Source organism: Trichomycterus rosablanca, chromosome 26 (genome assembly GCF_030014385.1).
Source record: "Trichomycterus rosablanca isolate fTriRos1 chromosome 26, fTriRos1.hap1, whole genome shotgun sequence".
Taxonomy (NCBI): domain Eukaryota; kingdom Metazoa; phylum Chordata; class Actinopteri; order Siluriformes; family Trichomycteridae; genus Trichomycterus; species Trichomycterus rosablanca.
Window position 1 is genome coordinate 4,880,002 of NC_086013.1, and position 25,874 is coordinate 4,905,875.

At 46.6% G+C, this 25,874-nt stretch overlaps 1 protein-coding gene across 1 annotated transcript in view; it reads right to left on the minus strand.

The window, feature by feature from the left end:
* Nucleotides 1-1,534: 1,534 nt before the first annotated feature.
* Nucleotides 1,535-25,874, minus strand: part of LOC134303706 (cytospin-B-like) — a 29,886-nt gene continuing 5,546 nt past the window's right edge. Inside the window, exons 2-4 of the mRNA XM_062989180.1 lie at nucleotides 17,500-17,736; nucleotides 1,888-2,095; nucleotides 1,535-1,690 (exon numbers count right to left, since the gene is read on the minus strand). Coding sequence (XP_062845250.1) covers nucleotides 1,535-1,690; nucleotides 1,888-2,061 — 330 coding nt within the window. The 5' untranslated portion in view covers nucleotides 2,062-2,095; nucleotides 17,500-17,736. The remainder of the gene's footprint in view (nucleotides 1,691-1,887; nucleotides 2,096-17,499; nucleotides 17,737-25,874) is intronic.

Genomic DNA, 25,874 nt, shown 5'->3' on the forward strand with positions numbered 1-25,874 from the left:
ATTGAACACAATTGAACTTTTATGGAACATTTGGAATATAAGTGCACCAACATCGAAGCCTTCCTGTTTCCTTTCTGTTTCTGTGTGTTAATATTGCACACTGAATCGAATTACACGTGAAGACTCGCTTCCATCACCACCCACTAACGATCCCACTCGCTTTTAATGGACGAAAGGCTTCTGTCAAACACAGCTGCAGTAAAAGACAAAGTAAATGTACCACACACTGTTTAATGACAGACATGATCGCTTATAATGAAGAGATGGGTCCCTCTAGTGGTCGTGAGCTGAAAGTGGGGAGACTTTTGAAGACGGATAAACACGAGAGGTGATTCTTAGACCTCTTAGACAATCAGGTCCATAGAAGAATAATGCCTTTATTTGTCATATACACTATATTGCCAAAAGCATTCGCTCGTCTGCCTTCACACGCATGTGAACTTGAGTGACATCCCATAATAACATTAATCCATAGGGTTTGATATGATGTCGACCCACCCTTTGCAGCTATAACAGCTTCGACTGTTCTGGGACGGCTTTCCACAAGGTTTAGGAGTGTGTTTCAGAAGCGCATTTGTGAGGTCATCCTAAATTCATCCTAAAGGTGTTCTATCGGGTTGAGGTCAGGATTCAAGTTCTTCCACACTAAACTCGCTCATCCACGTCTTTATGGAGCTTGCTTTGTGCACTGGTGCGCAGTCATGTTGGAACAGGAAGGGGCCATCCCCAAACTGTTCCCACAAAGTTGGGAGCATGAAATTGTCCAAAATCTCTTGGTACGCTGAAGCATTGAGAGTTCCTTTCACTGGAACTGAGGGGCCGAGCCCAACTCCTGAAAAACGACCCCACACCATAATCCCCCCACCACCAAACTTTACACTCGGCACAATGCAGTCAGACGAGTACCGTTCTCCTGGCAACCGCCAAACCCAGACCCGTCCAGACGGAGAAGCGTGATTCGTCACTCCAGAGAACACATCTCCACCGCTCTAGAGTCCAGTGGCGGCGTGCTTTACACCACTGCATCCGACGCTTTGCATCGCGCTTGGTGATGTGAGGCTTGGATGCAGCTGCTCAGCCATGAAGACCCATCCCATGAAGCTCTCTACACACTGTTCTTGAGCTGATCTGAAGGTCACATGAAGTTTGGAGGTCTGCAGCGACTGACTCTGCAGAAAATTGGCGACCTCTGCGCACTATGCATTTTACGTGGCTACCACCTCCTGGCTGAGTTGCTGTTGTTCCCAATCGCTTCCACTTTGTTATAATAGCACTGACAGTCGACTGTGGGATATTTAGTAGCGAGGAAATTTCACGACTGGACTTGTTGCACAGGTGGCATCCTATCACGGTACCACGCTGGAATTCACTGAGCTCCTGAGAGCGACCCAAGCAGTCTGCATGCCTAGGTGCTTGGTTTTATACACCTGTGGCCATGGAAGTGATTGGAACACCTGAATTCAATGATTTGGATGGGTGAGTGAATACTTTTGGCAATATAGTGTATACGTGTATGTGTGTGTGTGTGTACTCGTCACTTGCTTTCTCTCATACCCGTCAGGCTGCGTGGTCTGTTCTCAGCCAGCTCTGAAATGGCCCCGGTGGTGACGGTCTTCTTTAAGCGAGACGCTGGAGCTGCTGGTCCTGGAGCGGGTTTGGCCAGGGCGTCGTCGCTGCTCGCCCGCTTGAGCTGCACACACGCGATCAGTATACGGCTCATTATGAATGCGCGCTCACCTACACCTATATTGTACATACATTAATTGATTTAGCAGCGATAAGACATAGCAGTCTGTGTGTACTAGTATAAGTGTAGCAGGTGCAGCAGTGTTGTTAGGATTCTGCTATGACCTATAGTGCACTTGTGTGTGTTGTGAGTGTCGTTACCCGGCTGAGTCGTAGATCAGAAGCGATGGTGCTGGACGACCTGGACGTCCTTATCGTCGCTGCGCTGCTGTTGCTCAGGGTGGCGGTAGTATGGCAGATCGAGGACGGCAGCCGTCCCCGGTCCGGGGCTCCCGTCTTGGGCGGCGCCACCTTGGTGGTGCCCCCTTTAAACATCGTTCCTTGCGTTTACAGGCTTTCCGTCCTCAGGCTGTGGAAATACAGAATGACGAAGCTATAAGACGCTATTTTAAACACCTCACTGTCACTGCTGGACTAAGAATAGTCCACCAACCAAACACATCCAGCCAACAGCGCCCCGTGGGCAGCATCCTGTGACCACTGATGAAGGTCTAGAAGATGACTAGGAGGAAGATAACTAGGCAGGAGTGGACAGTGAGTGGACACAGTGATTAAAAACTCCAGGAGTGCTGCTGTGTCTGATCCACTCATACCAGCACAACACACACTAACACACCACCATGTCAGTGTCACTGCAGTGCTGAATGATCCACCACCTAAGTAATACCTGCTCTGTGGGGGTCCTGACCAATGAAGAACAGAGTAAAAGGAAGTAAAAGTATGCCGAGAAACAGATGGACTACAGTCAGTAATTGTAGAACTACGGTAAGTGCAGCTGATAAAATGAACAGTGTGTAGAAACCAGGAGGTGGTTTTAATGTTATGGCTGATCTGTGTATATGTAGGGAGTCCCCCCCCCCCACACACAGTCGAAGCTAACAAAAGGTTAACCAGCCATCGCCCACAACACAGAATTTGGGGTTGAGTTTGGGTAACGTGGCAAAACCATCAGTCCCCATGTAGCGCACAAGAAGCTGTGGCTGAGCTATACTGGGACACCAAGTCATCGCTTTCTATTCCGAGTACTTGTTTAGCAAGTGGCTAAAGAAGAAGAAACGCTGCAATGTTACAATTACAAACGTTCGTCTATGTGTGGATTGGCAAAATTATGTAGACGCCCTGCTAATTATCAGGTTCGGGTGTTTCAGCAAAACCCATTGCTTGCATGACTGTGTCTCTGTGAACAAAGATCAGGTCCATAAAGACACAGAGTTTTGAGAAGTCGGAACTGGGATGCAGTGGCCTAAACCAGCCTTTTGTTGCACCACGGACAGATTTCATAAAAGATATAATTTCACGGACTATAGATGATAGCTGGGATTTATTGCCACGTCTGAAAGTTTCCGTTTCATATAAAGTTGATAATGTTTTTAGAGGGCGGGGTGTGGCTTGGTACTCCCATCATTTCTTTTATTACATAAGGTGTTCACGGACTATAGAGTAAGTATAGGATGAAAAATCAGTGTGAGCTTTATTCGCTGCAACGAGACGCTGCTCCCACCTAGTGGTGATTGGAGACAATAACACCCGAAGAGTGTTGAAAATGTAATGGCTCTTGTGGCGTCTCTAATCATTCGTTCTTTCTGTGCGGCCTGGTAATAAATGACCCACGGACCGGTACCACTGGCCTAAAGTGGTCCAAAAAAGGAGCAGGGTCATGGGTGGCCAAGGCTCATTAATGCACCTGGGGAGCGAAGGCTGGCCCGTGTGGTCTGATCCAACAGAAGTTAATGCTGGTTCTGATAGAAAGGTGTCAGGATACACAGTGCATCGCAGTTTGTTACGTATGGGGCTGCATAGCCGCAGACCAGTCAGGGTGCCCCTGCTGACCCCTGTCCACCACCATGACGTGATTTTGTCTCTGTGAACAAAAACCAGGTCCATAAAGACATAAAAGCCGGAACTGGGATGCAGTGGCCTAAACCAGCGGTCTACGACCTTTGTTTGCACCATGTACTGGCTTCATATAAGACAGTGTTTCCCAACCACTGTGCCGCGGCACATAAGTGTGCCGTGAGAAGATTATCCAATTTGTTACTCTAAGCGAACGGCGTGTAGTGACAGGCAGAACAATTACATTCTCTTCCACTAGAGGGCAGTACAACAATACTTTGTGTGACATTTTTGTTTGGTGGTGTGCCTTGTGATTTTTCTAATGTGTAATATATGCCACGGGTCAAAAAGGTTGGGAAACAATGATATAAGATATAATTTCACGGACTATAGAATAACTATAGAATGAAAAATCTGTGTGAATCAGTGTGAGCTTTATTCGCTGCAACGAGACGCTGCTCCCACCTAGTGGTGATTGGAGACAAGATCACCCGAATAGTGTTGAAAATGTAATGGCTCTTGTGGCGTCTCTAATTATTTATTCTTTCTGTGCGGCCCAATAATAAATAACCCATAATAAATGGAGACCGCTGGCCTAAACAGCCCCTTGACTTTAAACCCCATGAGCAGCTTCGCAATGAATAGGAAAGTCGATATCAAGTCGATGTGTCAATAACTGGCCGTATAAAAGCTCTCCTGGCTGAATGGGCACGATTTCTTACAGACACTGTAAACTCGTGTGGAAAGACGTGACGCCAATACCGGATCTGTAATGGCGCGGGGCAGGGTGGCGGGTTCAGCCCAGCACCAGCAGGATGTCTAACCAAGGTAGAACTAATCTGTGGCTGACGAATAAAATCGGTGGCCAGAATAACGAAAACGAAGCAACAATTCAAAGACGTAATAACATGAGCAGCCCACAAGAGCAAACAAGGATAGAAAAGGGATAGCGCAGGAATAAAAACTGTGATTGTTGTCGTAATATGCCAAAAAAAAGATAAATGGAAACCCTGGACCAGCCAGAGATGGAGATTTTAGTCCTGAGGTTTATTGAGGAACTGGAAGTGAAACGAAAAGCAGAACTATAAACGGTTTGCACATGAAGGACAGGATGTAACAGGGCGGAGCTGAAAATGATCCCGATTCGCAAGCATTCTTATTAGAATCCTCTCTACTTAGAGAGCTGCCTAGGTAGGGAGTAGGCAGCAAGGCAGCTCGCTAGGTTTTAAGACAGACCATTTATGACCAAAAATATGTAGACGCCTGACATCAAGCTTGTGTGTTCGGTGGAATCATAATAAAACTCACTCAGTAATAAAAGTCAGGCACAGATGTTGAGTAAGAAGGTCTGGCTCGGGACAGACGTTCCAATTCATCCCAAGGGTGTTCACTGGGGTGCAGACTGTCCATATCTTATCCATGTATCATATTTTATGGCAACCCAGGCAACACAAACAGTGCATCAAAACAAAATACAAGACAAAATCTACTTAAATAATAAGAATGGTGGCAATCTGGTCACGCTGTGGTTTACAAGGTATAACGTAAAGCCTCCACAATTTTTCTGTGACACATTTTTTGGCTCTGGTCTATTCAGGGGTTCTCTCTCTCTCTCTCATACAGTGTATCACAAAAGTGAGTACACCCCTCACATTTCTGCAGATATTTAAGTATATCTTTTCATGGGACAACACTGACAAAATGACACTTTGACACAATGAAAAGTAGTCTGTGTGCAGCTTATATAACAGTGTAAATTTATTCTTCCCTCAAAATAACTCAATATACAGCCATTAATGTCTAAACCACCGGCAACAAAAGTGAGTACACCCCTAAGAGATTACACCCCTAAATGTCCAAATTGAGCACTGCTTGTCATTTTCCCTCCAAAATGTCATGTGATTTGTTAGTGTTACTAGGTCTCAGGTGTGCATAGGGAGCAGGTGTGTTCAATTTAGTAGTACAGCTCTCACACTCTCTCATACTGGTCACTGAAAGTTCCAACATGGCACCTCATGGCAAAGAACTCTCTGAGGATCTTAAAAGACGAATTGTTGTGCTACATGAAGATGGCCAAGACTACAAGAAGATTGCCAACACCCTGAAACTGAGCTGCAGCACAGTGGCCAAGATCATCCAGCGTTTTAAAAGAGCAGGATCCACTCAGAACAGACCTCGCGTTGGTTGTCCAAAGAAGCTGAGTGCACATGCTCAGCGTCACATCCAACTGCTGTCTTTGAAAGATAGGCGCAGGAGTGCTGTCAGCATTGCTGCAGAGATTGAAAAGGTGGGGGGTCAGCCTGTCAGTGCTCAGACCATACGCCGCACACTACATCAAATCGGTCTGCATGGCTGTCACCCCAGAAGGAAGCCTCTTCTGAAGTCTCTACACAAGAAAGCCCGCAAACAGTTTGCTGAAGACATGTCAACAAAGGACATGGATTACTGGAACCATGTCCTATGGTCTGATGAGACCAAGATTAATTTGTTTGGTTCAGATGGTCTCAAGCATGTGTGGCGGCAATCAGGTGAGGAGTACAAAGATAAGTGTGTCATGCCTACAGTCAAGCATGGTGGTGGGAATGCCATGGTCTGGGGCTGCATGAGTGCAGCAGGTGTTGGGGAGTTACATTTCATTGAGGGACACATGAACTCCAATATGTACTGTGAAATACTGAAGCAGAGCATGATCCCCTCCCTCCGGAAACTGGGTCGCAGGGCAGTGTTCCAGCATGATAATGACCCCAAACACACCTCTAAGACGACCACTGCTTTATTGAAGAGGCTGAGGGTAAAGGTGATGGACTGGCCAAGCATGTCTCCAGACCTAAACCCAATAGAACATCTTTGGGGCATCCTCAAGCGGAAGGTGGAGGAGCGCAAAGTCTCGAATTTCCGCCAGCTCTGTGATGTCATCATGGAGGAGTGGAAAAGCATTCCAGTGGCAACCTGTGAAGCTCTGGTAAACTCCATGCCCAGGAGAGTTAAGGCAGTTCTGGGAAATAATGGTGGCCACACAAAATATTGACACTTCAGGAACTTTCAATAAGGGGTGTACTCACTTTTGTTACCAGTGGTTTAGACATTAATGGCTGTATATTGAGTTATTTTGAGGGAAGAATAAATTTACACTGTTATATAAGCTGCACACAGACTACTTTTCATTGTGTCAAAGTGTCATTTTGTCAGTGTTGTCCCATGAAAAGATATACTTAAATATCTGCAGAAATGTGAGGGGTGTACTCACTTCTGTGATACACTGTATATATATATACAGTGTATCACAAAAGTGAGTACACCCCTCACATTTCTGCAAATATTTCATTATATCTTTTCATGGGACAACACTATAGACATGAAACTTGGATATAACTTAGAGTAGTCAGTGTACAGCTTGTATAGCAGTGTAGATTTACTGTCTTCTGAAAATAACTCAACACACAGCCATTAATGTCTAAATAGCTGACAACATAAGTGAGTACACCCCACAGTGAACATGTCCAAATTGTGCCCAAAGTGTCAATATTTTGTGTGACCACCATTATTATCCAGCACTGCCTTAACCCCACTGGGCATGGAATTCACCAGAGCTGCACAGGTTGCTACTGGAATCCTCTTCCACTCCTCCATGATGACATCACGGAGCTGGTGGATGTTAGACACCTTGATCTCCTCCACCTTCCACTTGAGGATGCCCCACAGTGCTCAATTGGGTTTAGTCCATCACCTTTACCTTCAGCTTCCTCAGCAAGGCAGTTGTCATCTTGGAGGTTGTGTTTGGGGTCGTTATCCTGTTGGAAAACTGCCATGAGGCCCAGTTTTCGAAGGGAGGGGATCATGCTCTGTTTCAGAATGTCACAGTACATGTTGGAATTCATGTTTCCCTCAATGAACTGCAGCTCCCCAGTGCCAGCAACACTCATGCAGCCCAAGACCATGATGCTACCACCACCATGCTTGACTGTAGGCAAGATACAGTTGTCTTGGTACTTCTCACCAGGGTGCCGCCACACATGCTGGACACCATCTGAGCCAAACAAGTTTATCTTGGTCTCGTCAGACCACAGGGCATTCCAGTAATCCATGTTCTTGGACTGCTTGTCTTCAGCAAACTGTTTGCGGGCTTTCTTGTGCGTCAGCTTCCTTCTGGCATGACTACCATGCAGACCGAGTTGATGCAGTGTGCGGCGTATGGTCTGAGCACTGACAGGCTGACCTCCCACGTCTTCAACCTCTGCAGCAATGCTGGCAGCACTCATGTGTCTATTTTTTAAAGCCAACCTCTGGATATGACGCCGAACACGTGGACTCAACTTCTTTGGTCGAACCTGGCGAAGCCTGTTCCGAGTGGAACCTGTCCTGGAAAACCGCTGTATGACCTTGGCCACCATGCTGTAGCTCAGTTTCAGGGTGTTAGCAATCTTCTTATAGCCCAGGCCATCTTTGTGGAGAGCAACAATTCTATTTCTCACATCCTCAGAGAGTTCTTTGCCATGAGGTGCCATGTTGAATATCCAGTGGCCAGTATGAGAGAATTGTACCCAAAACACCAAATTTAACAGCCCTGCTCCCCATTTACACCTGGGACCTTGACACATGACACCAGGGAGGGACAACGACACATTTTGGCACAATTTGGACATGTTCACTGTGGGGTGTACTCACTTATGTTGCCAGCTATTTAGACATTAATGGCTGTGTGTTGAGTTATTTTCAGAAGACAGTAAATCTACACTGCTATACAAGCTGTACACTGACTACTCTAAGTTATATCCAAGTTTCATGTCTATAGTGTTGTCCCATGAAAAGATATAATGAAAAATTTGCAGAAATGTGAGGGGTGTACTCACTTTTGTGATACACTGTATATATATATATATATATTTTTTTTCTCCCCTTTTTAGCGCGTTTTGGCCGATTGCATCACGCCTCCTCTTCACCAATGCTGATCCCCGCTCAGATTGAGGAGAAAGACGCTAACCCACGCCCCCTCCGACACATAGGCAGCATGCCGTATGCATCTTATCACCTACACTTTGACGAGAGCAGTGCAGCTCAGCGTTGTGTACGGAGAGACACACCCTGATAAGCACACTCTTTTCTCATCTCTGTGCAGGCACCCCAATCAGCCAGCGGAGGTCGTAATTGCACCAGTCATGAGAGAGAGACCCCATCCGGCTTAGTCCCGCCTATCTGAACAACAGGCCGATCGTCGTTCATGAGGCCGCTTAGCCTTAGCCGGCAGGCAGAGCTGGGATTCGATACGATGTACAGGTCGAAAACCCCTGGTCTAGATCATACTATGCTTTATCCTGGTTAGGGTTGCAGTGGGTCGGGTCTCTGGGAAACACTAGGCGCAGGGCAGGAATACCTAGGACAGGGTGGTAGTCCATCACAAGGCTATCCATCCCCGACTTCCATACATAGACATTACATCTTACATGTACAACTTAATACTCAGCAGGGCTGTCCAAAAACTTTTGGTCATATAGTGTAGATTGTCAAATCACCCAGTCCTGTGTGAAATGTTACATCAAAGCTCATACGTACACAGAGAAGTCAAACAAACAACACTCTATTTAATCGTAATCCTAAATTCATCCAGTACTTACTGGAAACACTGGTCCTGGCGTCCTCTCTTGCCTAAGTGCTCGAGCTTCGACTTTCCGGAGCGTGCTCAGAGCAGACACCGCTTCATGCCGTGTATACCCCCCACAATGCACTTTCAATTCTACAGAGAGGAAGAGAGAGCGAGAGAGGAACTGAGGAAGTCGGCAGGGACTTTTTTACCGTTAAATCACGCTGCCAAACGGTTTCTTTATCAGTCAGAACAGACGGGGCATGAGTCTTAAATTCACAGAAGCCGCTGGGGTGAAGCGAGGGTACTTAATAATTTTATCAGCTCTACTTACCATATAGAAGCACTTTGTAGTTCTACAATTACTGACTGTAGTCCTTCTGTTTCTCCGCGTGCTTTCATGCCCCCTTTCATGCTGTTCTTCAATGGTCGGGACCCTCCCAGGACCACCACAAAGCAGGTATTATTTAGGTGGTGGATCATTCTCAGCACTGCAGTGACACTGACATGGTGGTGGTGTGTTAGTGTGTGTTGTGCTGGAGTTTTTAAACACCGTGTCCACTCACTGTCCACTCTGTTAGACACTCCTACCTAGTTGGTCCATTTTGTAGATGTAAAGTCAGAGACGATCGCCCGTCTATTGCTGCTGTTTGAGTCGGTCATCTTCTAGACCTTCATCAATGGGCACAGGACGCTGCTGGCTGGTGGACTATTCTCAGTCCAGCAGTGAGCATTACTGTGTCATGTCCACTCAGTGTCACTGCAGTGCTGAGAATGACCACCACCCAAATAATATCTGCTCTGCAGTGGTCCTGTGGGGGTCCTGACCATTGAAGAACAGGGTGAAACCAGGTTAAAAAGGTATGTAGAGAAACAGATGGACTACAGTCAGTAATTGTAGAACTACAAAGTGCTCCTATATAATAAGTGGAGCTGATAAAATGGACAGTGAGTGTAGAAACAAGGAGGTGGCTTTAATGTTATGGCTGATCTTCCATGACTAGAATGTCGACTGTGTAAAGAAACCCCAATGGACAGCGCAGAGCTCTGACCTCAACACCTCTGGGACATATTGGAATGCTGACTGCAAAGCCAGGCCCATGGTCTTGTGACCATTTACTTTTAACCCTATAGTAATATATAGTGTCTCACATAAAAAAAGGTCAATTTTAAAATGCAATTTCCCAGCCGCTTTATTCTGGTCGGGGTTCCGGGTTCGAATCGGCTTTCAGTCTGCTGGGTGGAAAAGACCGGACTAAGGGTTGGGATTATCAACGTTGTGTTGCCCGGGGTGCCAGTAAAGAAAGTTGGAGGTAGTGTCAGGTATATACCAATGTACGCCCTCCTTAGACGCCATCGGGGTCCCAAGCAGTGGATTGGCTAGGCCAAATTGGGGGGAAAAAAACAATCCAACCCCAAGCATAGCCAATCAGGTCTGTATGTGGAGGCCTGATCGGTGTGACTGGAACCCACGAGTCAGTGCTCAAGTTCTTTAAATTGGGGATCTATAAGTACCCAGATGTACTTTTGGTAAACAGGATAGAAAACATGAACCCATAATGAGAAAGCTGGCAAAACACAAAGCCAAGGGTTCACAACATGGGTAGACAGGAAGAGGGAGGAGTCGCCACGGCCCTCCGCTAGTTCCTCCAGGCTTGGGTACTAAGTAAGAGGTTTTAAGAGATCTTGATGAGTCACGTCCTTTCTGACACCACATACTCGACAAGTATTAGCTGATAACGATATCACGACTTGCATTCTGTTCAGAGGAACTATTAACAGTCTTCCCTTACATGGAGTTAAGTCTTAAATGATGATCTTTACCGATATTGTCTAATTTGTTGTGACAAAATTACGTAACGACAATCACTGGACGCCAAAATCATCGACCCATTAAGGCCTGGATTTAAAATTCAGGGTCTTCAACTTCAACCAAGCTCCTAAGTTGGGATCCGTTGGCGTTCCCAGGCCAGTCGGGAGCAGAGACGTTCACAAGTCACAAAATACGAGTCCGAGTCAAGTCACGAGTCAATATAATCTACACAAAACATATATTGGAAATGTAGCATAGTTAAGATAAAAAACAACAACAGATTAGCGACTGTATTTTGCCGTTCTACTTCGTGCCTTTACTTTCCTAGTCATTGTGCGAATGAATGACATTTCTGTAACAAGAAGGTTCCAGTTAAAAGCTCAACTGACACATTTTGTTTTCATTGCACAACATAAGCGAGCGATAAATCACGGCACAGCGAGCAAAAAAAAAAATCATAACCACTGCTTACCTGAGCTTATGTTCTTCCAGATGCTATTACATTTATAACCGTGTGTCCCATTAACAATATAATCCGTTATTTTCCATTAAATGTGCTTATAATTAAAAACCTCCAAACTTTTCCCGGTTGTGAAGTAAAACACGAACTCGATAGAAAGCCGATCAAGCGGCTCATTGACAATCATCTGTGTGACGCAAACTGAATAAATGCAAATAACAGCATTTTTTACTGAAAATTCTAATTCAGAAAGCACCAATTCACCCCAGTTGTTCTTGTGAAGTGCACTACGTAGGGTATTCCACCATTTTGAGTGATATTCCAAACCAAAGGTGGCAAAAATGTTCATTTACATTTACGGCATTTAGCAGACGCTTTTATCCAAAGTGACATGCAGTACTGTAACTATACAAGTCTAAGCAATTGAGGGTTAAGGGCCTTGCTCAAGGGCCCAACAGTGGCAACCTGGCAGTGGTGGGCTTGAACCAGTGACCTTTGGATTTCTAGTCCAATACCTTAACCACTAGGCCACAACTGTCCCTTGTTCAAATGAAGTGAACTTCAAACTGTGTAGGGAGTAGGGAGCGACGCTTCATCACTACGCCGGAAGCTGGCTGGAACATTTACCCATTGTGTGCGTCGTGGGTTAAGACGGCCGGAGCGTTATTAGAGAGCAGAATATTTATAATAATACTAATTATATATACACAAATTGTCACACGTTATTACACATGCTGACGCTAGGGACTCTTGTTGTTCACGAGTCATGAGTTGAGTCCGAGTCAAGTCTGAAGTCTCTGTGTGTGCGACTCGAGTCCCCATCTCTGGCTGGGAGATATAATCCCTCCAGGAGGTTCTGGGTCTGTACTGGGGCCACCTTCCTGTGGGCCGTGCCTGGTGTTCCTCAAACAGGCGGCATCGTTTTTAGAGACCAGAACCATCTCGATTGCAGCAATGTAGTGCTGAGGAGTTGTGTACGTCTCAGGGGTCACTAGAGTGCAAAGGATGATCCAATATGTCCAATTTAGACCAGTGCAAACTGGGAAAGAATACCAATATGTTACCAATATGTATTATTATTATAATTCCCCCCCCCTCTTTAGCGCATCCAATTGTTCAATTCCTCTCTGTCTATGCCGAACCCTGCCCTGACCGAGGAGATCGAAGCTAACGCGCATCCCCTCCGAAACATGGGAAGCAGCCGGATACATTATTGCCACCCAAACATCGATGAGTGTGGCGCCATCTAGCGTTGCATGCGGAGAGACACACCCTAAGGGCGCTCTTCCTCATCTCTGTGCGGGCGCCTCTAATCAGACGGCAGAGGTCGTAATCGCATTCTGACAGAGAGAGACCCACATCCGGTTCTTTGTCCTCCCCCCAAACTGAGCAACCGGCCAATCGTTGCTCATACAGCCACTCGGCGTGTCTTTTTACCGCTGCGCCACCTGAGTGGCAATGTGTATTATTTTAAAGCTAGAGCTGGACATGTGTAATACAGTGTGTGCATCTGTGCTGAAGCATTGAGTATGCGGCTCTGAAGCTCCTGGTTTGAATGAACAGAAACACATGCAGCGGTATTAATAATTCAGGTGATGCGTGCATGCTTCCCGACCTAACAGCCCTTCTGAAGGAGCCACCTGTTGTGTGATGGAAATGTTGAGAGAACGAGTGGGCTGACAGCTGACGGCTCAGTATGTTCATCTTTCATCTAGTCCTTTCCATATCTCATTTTATCTGGGTTCTTTAGCGCGTCCAATTTGTACCCAATTGGCATTACGCTTCCTCTCTACTGGTGCTGACCCACCGCCCCAATTGGGGAGAGCGAACCGACACACGCCCCCTCCAACACGCTGTACCGACTGCCTCTTCACCTGCACGAGGCCAGTTCATATCCTTATATTCAAATCAAAAGGCTGTATTGTTTATAGTAATCTAGTACAGGGGTTTTTTAACCTGTGGGGGCCGTACCTGTCCAGGGGGGCGTGACATTACGAGATTCAAGAGGTCATATACGCTGATCAGCCATAAATGTTACTCTGCACGCTTTGTTAGCCCCCTTTCATGCTGTTCTTCAATGATCAGGACCACCACAGAGCAGGTATTATTTAGGTGGTGGATCATTCTCAGCACTGCACTGACACTGACATGGTGGTGGTGTGTTAGTGTGTGTTGTGCTGGTATGAGTGGATCAGACACAGCAGCGCTCCTGGAGTTTTTAAACACCGTGTCCACTCACTGTCCACTCTATTAGACTCTCCTACCTAGTTAATCCACCTTGTAGCTGTAAAGTCAGAGATCGCTCATCTATCGCTGCTGTTTGACTTGGTCATCAGTGATCACAGGACGCTGCCCACGGGGCGCTGTTGGCTGGATGTTTTTGGTTGGTGGACTATTCTCAGTCCAGCAGTGACAGTGAGGTGTACAACACACACTAACACACCACCACCATGTCAGTGTCAGTAGTGGTCCTGACCATAAAAAGCCTCCCACGTCTCATCTAGCACCATCGACAGAGCCGCCCGTCGAGCTTATCTGACATCAAAGCATGGGTGTAAGAGATAGCACTACGACTAAGACATGAAAGAACGACTTTCTCCTCTCTATGAAACACGAGTCTGTTTGAATCCCGCCAGCCTACGGGTGATGGCATCCTACCGCCGTTCATTCCATGGCAGATAATGCACAATGAAGTGTGCAGTGCAGTCGGCCTTGTGGGCCAAAATATTGTGGTCATTTGAGAAGTACACAGAAATGCGCTCGACACTCTGAGTCTGTTTGAAAACCTAGTGATCTCTCTACGTCAGGGGTGTATGTACAGTATAGATACGTTTATATTGTTCTCCTTTACCACAGACACGGCCTCATAACACAAGAGACGTACCGGTTGTATTCACTTTCTTTCTCTTCTCGTACATGTTGGGGTTATTTGTAAATATTTCTCAACGTCAATTGTTGGAAAACCGCCTCCGTTAAATGCCGATGTAGAAACGTCACTTTGCGGGTCACAGAATCGGCATGCATTGTGGGAGATGTACGACGAGATGTCTTTTACGCCCTCAGGGCCGCATAAATGACACGGTGGGCCGGATTTGGACACGTGTGCTCTACGTAGACGCCTTATACGTCGTCCTACATGCTCCTGAAAAGAAGGCTGTCTAAATTCTTAGATAACTTCAACCTTCAAAACCTTCTACTGAGGTGCCTTAATTCTGAGTGATAATTTGACTGAAATGTTGGCGCATCCGATGCTTCCTGAGCGATGAAGGCAATCCCGACATTCAGTGCGGCACAAGTGCTCGGAGGTACACGGGGGGAGATGTTAGCCGGCATGCTAGCGGGTCGTGCCGCCTCAGCCCGTTGGTTTGAATGGCCTGTGGCTAACCGTGTTAGCTCGGTAAGCGAAAACTGGTCTCCCAAACTACGTCTGGTCATGAAAACGGAGAAGTGACGAGGGGTTTAATGATACCACGTCCAAAAATAGCATAGCATCGATCAAAGTTGTTGTTGTGTGCTGATGTGCAGTGGATTTGGCAACACGACCAGCAGGGATCGTCTGTTCTGTAGTTGGAGTTTAACAGATATTTTTTGCAATGCAGCGTGGGTATTATGGTTTGGCGTGGACGATAAGTCACAAATACTGTAAAGCTTGTGTGTGCGCTGATGTATACTGATAGAAACTATATTATGCCCCTGTCCCACGTTTTTACACTCCTCCCCTGGGTTCCCCTCACCCTGTATCTTGGGTTCTCGTTGGTTGTAGTTCCGACGTAGCGCTCGCTGCCAGTCGGCTGACTGATATCCAGATATTTAACATGCTAGATATATTTATCTTCAGTCGCTGAGTGCTCGGCGAGCCGAGTGCTCGGATCGAGTTGTTGAGCAGTTCACACATAGCGATTGGGACCAGAGTTGCTCCCGAGCCGAAAAATCTAGCGCCGACCAGTCGGTGAGTGAAAATCACAGGAAAAAAACGTGCAGTGTGAACTAGGCATGAATGGTGCGCCTAAATAATCTGCCTTATAAGTTCGATAGCTTATTAGAATCCTCTAGGTAGGCAGTAGGAGCAAGGCAGCTTACTAGGTTTTGAGACAGACGCACTGTGAACTCGTTACCTAATCACCCATAACCACAAAGAAATATGTTTTAGAGTTCTTTAAATATTAATTTAAATCCTTAACACAAAAAATTAGATGTCTCTAGAACCTAATTGGAGTCCAACTGTCGATTTTTCTATAGTTATTGTAAAGTCATTTCAATTTTGTACTTAACGCATTTTCTCTTTGTTGTTTGGTATTATTTAATAATCTTATTTTTTTTTTTTACACTGACTGATCAAAACATTAGGAGCACCCCTAAAAAAATAATGCACGGAGAGCCCCAGATGTTCTGACGGCACTTTAAGCAGGTGGTTCTAATGTTTTGGCCTATCAGTTGTAGAGGATGACGTGTGGTGTACTCTCCACACGTGTCCCTACTGTTTCTCCACGTCAGCAGGGCTTCAGCATCTGTGCTCCACCTGCCATTGCTCTGTGTGCACGTGTGTGTGTGTGTGCGTTTAATTTCTGGCGTGTGAAGTGCCAAGTCATGATAAAGCTTGGACGAAATGACGGCAGTTCCCTCGGCACCCCCCTCCCGCCACCCCCCTGTGGTTATAACTCAAGAGGAGCACTTCGCAAAAGACTAAACTGGTCAGATTTGAAACACGTCCTTCATTAGGGAGCATATATTACACTCCTATTAATACAACCCCAAATCAGAAAAAGTTGGGACAGTATGGAAAATGCAAATCAAACATTGACTTTGACTTTTATTTGATTGCAGACAGGATGAACCTGAGATATTTCATGTTTTCTCTGGTCATCTTCATTTTATTAAACATCCATTCAGACATGCAACACGTTCCAAAAAAAAAAAAAAAAAGTTGGGACGGGAGCAATCAGTGCTAGTAATGAGGTATCATGGTTTGGTACAAAAGCAGCATCCAGGAAAGGCTGAGTCCTTGATGAGCAAAGATGATCCGAAGAAACAATGAACCTCAAAGAAAGATTGGAAGGGGTTTGCATATTTCTCCCTCTACAGTGCATAATATCATCAAACCATTCAAGGAATCGGGAGGAATTTCAGTGCGTAAAGGCCAAGAACACAAGTTTAACCTGAACGCCCGTGATCTTCCATCCCTCAGACGGCGCCGCATCAAGAACCGCCACTCAACAATAGCTGATATGACCACATGGGTGAGGGATTACTTTGGCAAACCTTTGTCAAACACTACAACACAGAGTTACATGCACAAATGCCACTTAAAACTTTACTGTGCACAAAAAGAAGCCTTGTGTTAACCATGTCCAGAAGCGGCGTCGGAGGCATCTCGGATGGACCATCACACAGCAGATACGTGTATTGTGGTCAAATCAAACCAAAGATGAAAAGGACCGTCCAGACTGTTATCAGAAACAAATCCAAAAGCCAGGGTGTGTCACGGTATGAGGTTGCGTCAGTGCCTATGACAAAGGTCATTTACACTTCTGCAGAAAAGTACATTGAGATATCACAGCGCCACCTGCAGCTCTGGAGCAGATGCGACGGGCAAAACGAAACCGCGGGAAGTACGCCAGCTTGTGAGGCACGTTCGGCCTTAACGTCTCCTTAAAATGCCAATGGACACAAATCATTAGTGTTTAGACCGAGTATAAAAAAGATGTTGGTGTATATATGGCTATTTACAGAAGCATTGCAGACCACTGGGATGAAGAGGAACGTTGATCACGGGGTAGGCTTCCTCGTGAAACATCAGCGCCTCCAAATGCTCTCCGGTCTAGAGGCAACAGGCAATCTTATGTAACGCCATTCGTAATGAGAGTAGGCTGTTCCAGCTCTATAATGATGATAGTTTTGGACAAGCTCAAGATCAGGTGTCCACATACTTTTAGCCACATGATATACTGCATATAAAAGTACCTATATCTAAGCTATTTATATCTAGTCTACAGTGGAAACATAGAAGCAAAAATAAAGACAGAAATGCAGCACTGGCAGTAAAACAGGCGGTAAAAATAACTTCGGTACCTTCGGCGGTGCGTCCCTTTGGCTCGGGATCCTGAAATGTGTTGCTCCTCTTAGCTCCGCAGTCCGATGTGAATAAAACCCGGACAAGAAGGCACGGCGCGAAGCAGAACGGCGCTCCCGGGTAGCGGCGGTTCAGGGCACATCCTCTCTGTGCAATTAGGACGTGCCTTCGTGAGAGCCGAGCTCTCCTGGGCTTTGAGACGCCGGTCTGCCCTGCTAAACTCAAACAGAAGCCGGCTAGAATGAGCGAGAAAGGGAAAAGCGAGAGCGAGCGAGAGAGCAAGAGCGAGAAAGGAAATGACTGCAAAGTACTCGGAGAGGAAATGGGTCATTTTGCAAAGCGTAGGGTTCGGGTTGCCTCGGGCGACCCGGTCTGAGCCATTGGTGTGTTTGCCATACCTCACTTCTTGAGGCGTGGACTCCACAAGACCTCCGAGAGGTCCTGTCGTATCTGGTACATGCATTTTACCCCCTTTATCTCCAAAAATTTAGCGTAGCCAATCCGCTCTTGGGGACCCCAACGGCGTCCAAGGAGGGTGTATATATACCTGACGAATTCACACTCCCTTTGATGTGTCCACCAATCGCTTCTTTTTCTCCCACTACTCCTCCACTTTAGGTACAGGCGCCCTGGGCAACCAAGGTCCTTACACGGCGTTTATAACCCCACCCTTTAGTCTGGTCTATTCCCACCCAGCAGACCGGAGGCCGATTTCATCTGCTATAGGCAGTACCCAATTGTGCCTGCAAGAGGGCGCCCAGCCGACCAGGAGCAGAGCCGAGATTCGAACCGGGGAGCCGGCTCGTTCAATTTCTGTACGATACGCGATCGATCATCTTGGTGCCAGGATTCGTCTGACCATTGCTCCGTTGTCCAGTTCTGATGCCTGGTTGTCCGGTTTAGGTGCCTCCGATGGCGAACAAGGGGTACGAACTATGGGTACAGTATTAAAATGATCTGCAGTTTTAGTCATGGTTGCTCTTCTGATTCTCCTGATGCTTTCGTGTCATCTGGAATGAATGAATCTTGGCCACCCAACAACCTGTCGGCGGTTTGTGGCTTGTGACTTCTCAGACCACTCACGGTGGGTACCCACCACGGCTGCCTGTGCTCACCCCTTGCTGTTTCACAGATGTTTCAACCAAGTCATCTGGCTTTAACCCTTATGGCAGGGTATTTCAAACTTTTATTTCAAGCGACCCACATTTTGACGATGGCACAAACACGTTAAAACAAAACACAAAACGAAAAATACTTGATTAATAAAAAGGGGGGCAATCTGGTCCCACTGTAGTTTACAAGATGTAACGTAAATGGTTTGGCCCTTACGACTTTTTAGTGTAGTCAATTTGTCTTCCGCTACTGGGGGATCCCTGATTGCAGTCAAGGTGGGTATATCGCTGCTCCGACCCATGCACAGCCTGCACTCTGCACAGGTGCCTCTCTATCTGCTAATCAGGGTCATTACACAGCGTTTGAAGACCACACCCACATAGTCCGGTCATCCCGCCCTAGCAGAATTGTGTCTGCTGCAGGCACTGCCAATTATGCCCGCTAGATGGCGCCCAGTCGACCGGTGGCAATGCCGACTTTCGACCCCAGGAGTTCAGAATCTCGGCGCTGGTGTGCTAGCGGAATATCCTGCAGCGCCATCTGGGGGCTCAGGTCTTTATGACTGATCATATCAGTCAAAGAAGTACCTACCATTATCCGGATGGTCCTAACATTTTGGTGTAATAACGTTCTCTTGGAAGGCTGTAGCATTGTTTTGTTGTCAGTGCGAAACATCAGTCGTAGCGATGTGTCGTTAGTGAATAAGTCTGGCTTTTTTGATTAATGCTTTTTAAAGGACAAGGCTCAAACATCATGTTACATATTGCCGTTCTGTTAATAAGGCGGTACAGAGAGGTTACCTATTTATAGACACAATCAACCAACTATAGGTCATCATGCCATCAATTGTGTAAAGGCAGACGAGCGAATACTTTTGCCAACATAGTGTACGAGTGATTTATGACGGATGTGAATTCAGCCCAGACGTCGTCGCTGTGCAGCGTTGTCAGTCTCGTTCGTGGTTGCTTTTATAAAGCCAACGGCAGCTCGTATTACCGACGGCTTGGCAGACTACAAAACCCGTGGGACGAACCACAGCGCTGATAAGACACATGAGTCAGGAGTGTGGTCGACCACTTCACAAATACAGAATCCCTCAGGATCCTTGATGAAACGCATCCCTAATAAACATTACGGTGTAAATGAGCACGACGTTATAACATTATCGGTTTTAATAGAAGAACATGACTTGTTTGGCTTTCAAGTCATGAAGTGCTAATTTGAAAGAACTGGCTGCTTATTTAACACAAAATATCAACCACTTAGCATGATCATGCTTAAAATAATAATCGCCATGACAATCCACATTAAACGTGATTATTTTAAAATGAGGATTACAGACACCGTTCGAATGACGGCGATGCTATTGACCTGCTGGGCGTCTACACAGATGTGATTGGCTATGTCTGAGGAGGGATGGCTGAAGCGCTGTGATGGATTGGTGTCCTGTTTAGGGGTTTCCACCCTTGCGCCCAGTGTTTCTCAGTGGAACAGGACCTGCCATGACTTCGATCAGCATTACAATGGAAAAAGAAGTCATTACAACGAGAAGAGTGTGGTTAATTATTTATTTTCTTTTTAAATCATGTTGCAGTGTGATACGCTACTCGTCCACTGCTAGTCTCTGGTTCAAACCTCGGCGATGTAAACAACCAGCAACGGGCTCAAAGGACGTGACTAAAGGAGGTCATGTGTAACAGTGCTCTCTGCTGTCAGGTTAAAGTGATGGCCCAAGTTAGGAGGTACATTACTTAGGCTTAGCATGCCTTTGCTGAATGGGGTGAGTTAGCCTATATAACATGTATATGACTCTGCTGCAGTGTTGAAGCGGATGGAAACACTGCAGCACAGGCAATGACAAGAGAACACTGTCCTTAGCAAAACAACAGTGATGTTGTACAATACACATACACCGACCAGGCATAACATTATGACTACTGACAGGTGAAGTGAATAACACGGATTATCTCTTCATCACGGCACCTGTTAGTGGGTGGGATATATTAGGCAGCAAGTGAATGTTTTATCCTCAAAGTTGATGTTAGAAGCAGGAAAAATGGTGTGATGGCTAGACGACTGGGTCAGATCGTCTCCAAAACTGCATCTCTTGTGGGGTGTTCCCGGTCTGCAGTGGTCAGTATCTATCAAAAGTGGTCCAAGGAAGGAACAGTGGTAAACCGGTGACAGGGCTCATTGATGAACGTTGGAGAGTGAAGGCATCAGACGAGCTATGTAGCTTAAACTGCTGAATAACTTAATGCTGGTTCTGATAGAAAGGTGTCAGGATACACAGAGCATCACAGTTTGTTGCGTATGTGGCTGCATAGGCGCAGACCAGTCAGGGTGCCCATGCTGACCCCTATCCACTGCTGAAAGCGCCAACAATGGGCACGTGAGCATCGGAACTTGAGCATGGAGCAATGGAAGAAGGTGGCCTGGTCTGATGAATCACGTTTTCTTTTACATCACGTGGATGGCCGGGTGCGTGTGTGTCGCCTACCTGGGGAACACATGGCACCAGGATGCACTATGGGAGGAAGGCAAGCTGGCGGAGGCAGTGTGATACTTTGGGCCACCTACCTAAGCATCGTTGCAGACCATGTTCACCCTTTCATGAAAACGCTATTCCCTGATGGCTGCGCCCTGCTACAGAGCAAAAATGGTTCAGGGATGATTTGAGGAGCACAACGACGAGTTTGAGGTGTCGACTTGGACTCCAGATTCCCCAGATCTCAATCCAATCCAGCATCTGTTGGATGTGCTGGACAAACAAGTCCTATCCATGGAGGCCCCACGTCACAACTTACAGGAGTTAAAGGACCTTCTGCTGACATATTGGTGCCAGATACCACAGCACACCTTCAGGAGTTTAGTGGAGTCCGTGCCTCGATGGGTCAGGGCTGTTTTGGCAGCAAATGAGGGACCAAGACAATATTATGAATGTGGTCAAAATGCTCGTCTACAGCATACAGACTTGATTTTGTGGGAGAAACACTGACAGGAAATAATCCAAGGCATCTTGCTGAATGCACACACCCACCCACAAACACCCACCCACAAACACACACACACACACACACACACACACACACACACACACACACAGAGAGTGTTCAGCGATGCAGAACACAACACACACTTCAGTACGTAAAGAATCAATAAATCAGCTGAACTTCTCCGTCCTCTATGAGAACGCGTTTCTGTCCGCCCACAGATGCTTCCACCCAGCCAATGAGAATCCACCGGCGTTTTTTCCGACACGACTGAACCACCCAGAGGCTGAGGACTAATATTAGCTCCTTCGTTCCTCGTGAGAGCGCGCTTCCATTCCGTGAGAATCCGCGTGCACACGCGCGGTATTCCGATTCGGTAATGAGTCATGCGCTGGAAAGTGGCCGATGTAACAGGGAGACGGATTTTCTCATTTAGCTCTTAAGATGATGCTTGGAAAACAATGTGCCTTACAAAACAAGGACCTTGTATTCAGTTTAAACCCAAATAGTCATTAGATCAAAGTTCAAACACAAACATTGGGGTAGAGAAACAGTGGGTAGAGCTTTGGACTATCAACTGAAAGGCTGAGAGTTCAAATCCCAGATCTGCCATGCAGCCACTGTTGAGCCCTTGAGCAAGGCCCTTAACCCTCTCTGATCCCAGCTTCCAAACAAGTGGCGCAGCGGTAAAGTACGCTGGCGATTGGATGCTGTTCAGGGTTAGAGGGTAAGGAAGTCGGATCATAGGTCCTCATAACTGGTGCTCATTGCTGCGGCCCCTGCTGGCTGACTGATGGCGCCTGCACAGGGCTGAGGAATAATGCTGATGGGGGTGTGTCCCTCCGTACACAGTGCCCGTCAAGTGTATGAACTTGACACGTGCGGGTGTGAAAAAATGCAGTCTGTACTGACTGTACGTGTTGGAGGGGGCGTCTGTCGGTTGAGAGGCGTCTTCAGGCAGCGGTAAAGGGTCGAATCAGTATAGAGGACGCAATCAGGGTAACTGGACACGACTAGATTGGGGGGGGGGGGGGGGTTCAAGGAAGGAACCGGCGACAGGGTCATGGGCGACCAAGGCTCATTGATGCACGTGTGGTCCGATCCAACAGACGAGCTCATGGAGCTCAAATTGCTGAAAAAGTTAATGCTGGTTCTGATAGAAAGGTGTCAGGATTCACAGTGCATCAAAAGGGGGACCAACACAATATTAGGAAGGTGGTCATAATGTTATGCCTGATTGGTGCATGTATATATGACAAATAAAGGCATTCTGTTGGCTGTCTAATAGGCGCAATCGGCCATGCTTGATGAACAGGGTTCCTTATGCTGTAAGGGTGTAGCGTGCCTCTCACTGACAGGTGAAAAGAAGTGCCCGGAGACTGCAAGTGGGGGGAAGGCCAAACAAAAAACCTCCCAAACCAGTTGCATCCCATTACCGAGTCATTTCTCCTCTACTGCTGCAGACCCACACCCTAACTGACGAGGATCGTACCCGACGGACGCCCCCTCCGTCATGTGTGCACTTGCCAACTGCTTCAAATCAAATTATTCCATTACCCTCATGCCACAAATCTTCCACAGTTAAGCCAAAAATACTAACCAAAAGGCAATCCCTTTCCACAGTGTCTGCAACCACCCCAGATTAGCTGGTACTGGTGCAGCCTCTCTTATAAGTCACGAAGCTCCATCTAGGACGGCGTGTTCCGACCCAGAAAGCTAATGTCACGCTCCTCGCTATTTTCACATCTTGGACAGCTTGGCCTGAGAAATTCGAGGGTATAATTACATGCGAAGAGCATTCACATGAGCATGAGAGGAGGAACGTATTGCACGAGTCAGATTTAGTCATTGTTTAGAAGTTTCAGTAAGGTCAAAACCTTACATTATATTCTGTTTTATAGGGTTGGCCTAATTGTAGTTTGGGAAAGGCCCTCTGTGCTCTTGTGCAGAAAGCAAGGTCCATAAAGGCATGATTGTGTGGGTTGGGGAAGAACTTGACTGGCCTACACAGAGTCCTGACCTCAACACCATTGAACACCTTATATTACCATGTAAAAAAGTAGAAGAGGAAGAGGACAGCCACCCAACAAGATACACTATATTGCCAAAAGTATTCACTCACCCGTCCAAATCATTGAATTCAGGTGTTCCAATCTCTTCCATGGCCACGGGTGTATAAAACCAAGCACCTAGGCATGCAGACTGCTTCTACTAACATTAGTGAAAGAATGGGTCGCTCTCAGGAGCTCAGTGAATTCCAGCGTGGTACCGTGATAGGATGCCACCTGTGCAACAAGTCCAGTCGTGAAATTTCCTCGCTACTAAATATTCCACAGTCGACTGTCAGTGGCAACTCAGCCACGAAGTGTTAGCCACGTAAAATGACAGAGCGGGGTCAGCGGATGCTGAGGCGCATAGTGCGCAGAGGTCGCCAACTTCCTGCTAGTCAATCGCTACAGACCGCCAAACTTCATGTGGCCTTCAGATGAGCTCAAGAACAGTGTGTAGAGAGCTTCATGGAATGGGTTTCCAAGGCCGAGCAGCTGCATCCAAACCTTACATCACCGAGCGCAATGCGAAGCATCGGATGCAGTGGTGTAAAGCACGCCACTACTGGACTCTAGAGCGGTGGAGACGTGTTCTCTGGAGTGACGAATCACGCTTCTCCGTCTGGCTTTGGCGCTTGCCAGGAGAACGGTACTCGTCTGACTGCATTGTGCCGAGTGTAAAGTTTGGTGGAGGGGGGATTATGGTGTGGGGTTGTTTTTCAGGAGTTGGGTTCGGCCCCTTAGTTCCAGTGAAAGGAACCAATAGATTTTGGACAATTTCATGCTCCCAACTTTGTGGGAACAGTTTGGGGATGGCCCCTTCCCACCAGTGCACAAAGCAAGGTCCGTAAAGACATGGAGAAGCGAGTTCGGTGTGGAAGAACTCAACTGGCCTGCACAGAGTCCTGACCTCAACCCGATAGAACACCTTTGGGATGAATTAGAGCGGAGACCGCGAGCCAGGCCTTCTCGTCCAACATCGGTGTGTGACCTCACAAATGCACTTCTTTTTTGGGAATGTGTTGCAGGCCTCAAAAGTCTCAAAATTCATCAGAGCATCCATTATTGAGTCTTGAGGTCCCTAATGGCTTGTTCCTTGTTCCTCTAATTGTATCCATCTATCTTGTTTGGTGGCTTTTTGTCCACATAGGGTGTATACAGGACCAGACGGTAAGACAAAGAAACTGGGAGACCCGATTTTAAATAAAAAGCTGCTTTAAACTATTTTAAACGCTGTTAACCCGCATGTGTCGGTTTATGAGCCCAGGCTGTGGTTCTATTTTCCGGTGAGATTTGCAGACAACGTGTTTGTGCCATATTAAAGCCCTTAAGGACTCACTAAAGGAAATTAATTGCGACTTTTTACAGATTTCTAAAGTTTAACTACAAAGTGGCGGCTCCTGCATCCTTTTATTGTAATGAGAGGCCGTAAAACCGAGCTCTGTGTTTTCTTACCCTATGTTAGGGTATGTGGTTACCAAAATAGCAAGGTTTGAACAGACTTCAGCATTTTTCAAGGCTACTGAACCTACTGTACACGTGCACAAAAATGAGTTAAATACATTATTTATATTTGATGAGACATGGGTAGAAATTTTGGGCCCTGCAAATTTCATGACCCCACCACCCCCCTGTCCCACAAGAAGTCACAGCAAGATTTTCCTTTGGACTTATTTATCCACTTTAGTCATTTCCAATTCTGTTATTGCAACCCCCTTGTCGTTTGCACCACCCCCGTATGAGCCGAGGACAGCCACAGCCTGTCGCACGCCCCTTAAATGTGTGCTCACAGAATCTTGGTAAATCCTCTGCCACTCGGCCGGGCGACTTGCCCGGAGAGCGGAGGAGGCATTTCTTTCTGCTCAGGCACACCCAGTTGTTAGGGTGACCGTACGTCCTCTTTTTTGGACCTAAGAAATGAGTCCAACCAAGGTTTCTAAATCACCAAAAATGTCCAGGATTTTTCATTGGAAAATTCCAATGAATTATAGAAAGAAATACTAGGGATGTAAGGATTCACCACAAGACAGTTAATAACCGATTCAAAAATTCCTGATTCAAATCGATTTGACATGTAAAATGAATCTATATTCACTTTAAACAGCAGAGGGCACTGGCGCTATACACCTCGCCTGGTTGACGTCACTGGCGTTATACGCCTGGTTGCCAAATTCGGGGTTTGTCAGCCAAATTGGGCTTAATTCAAAATTCATTATTTAG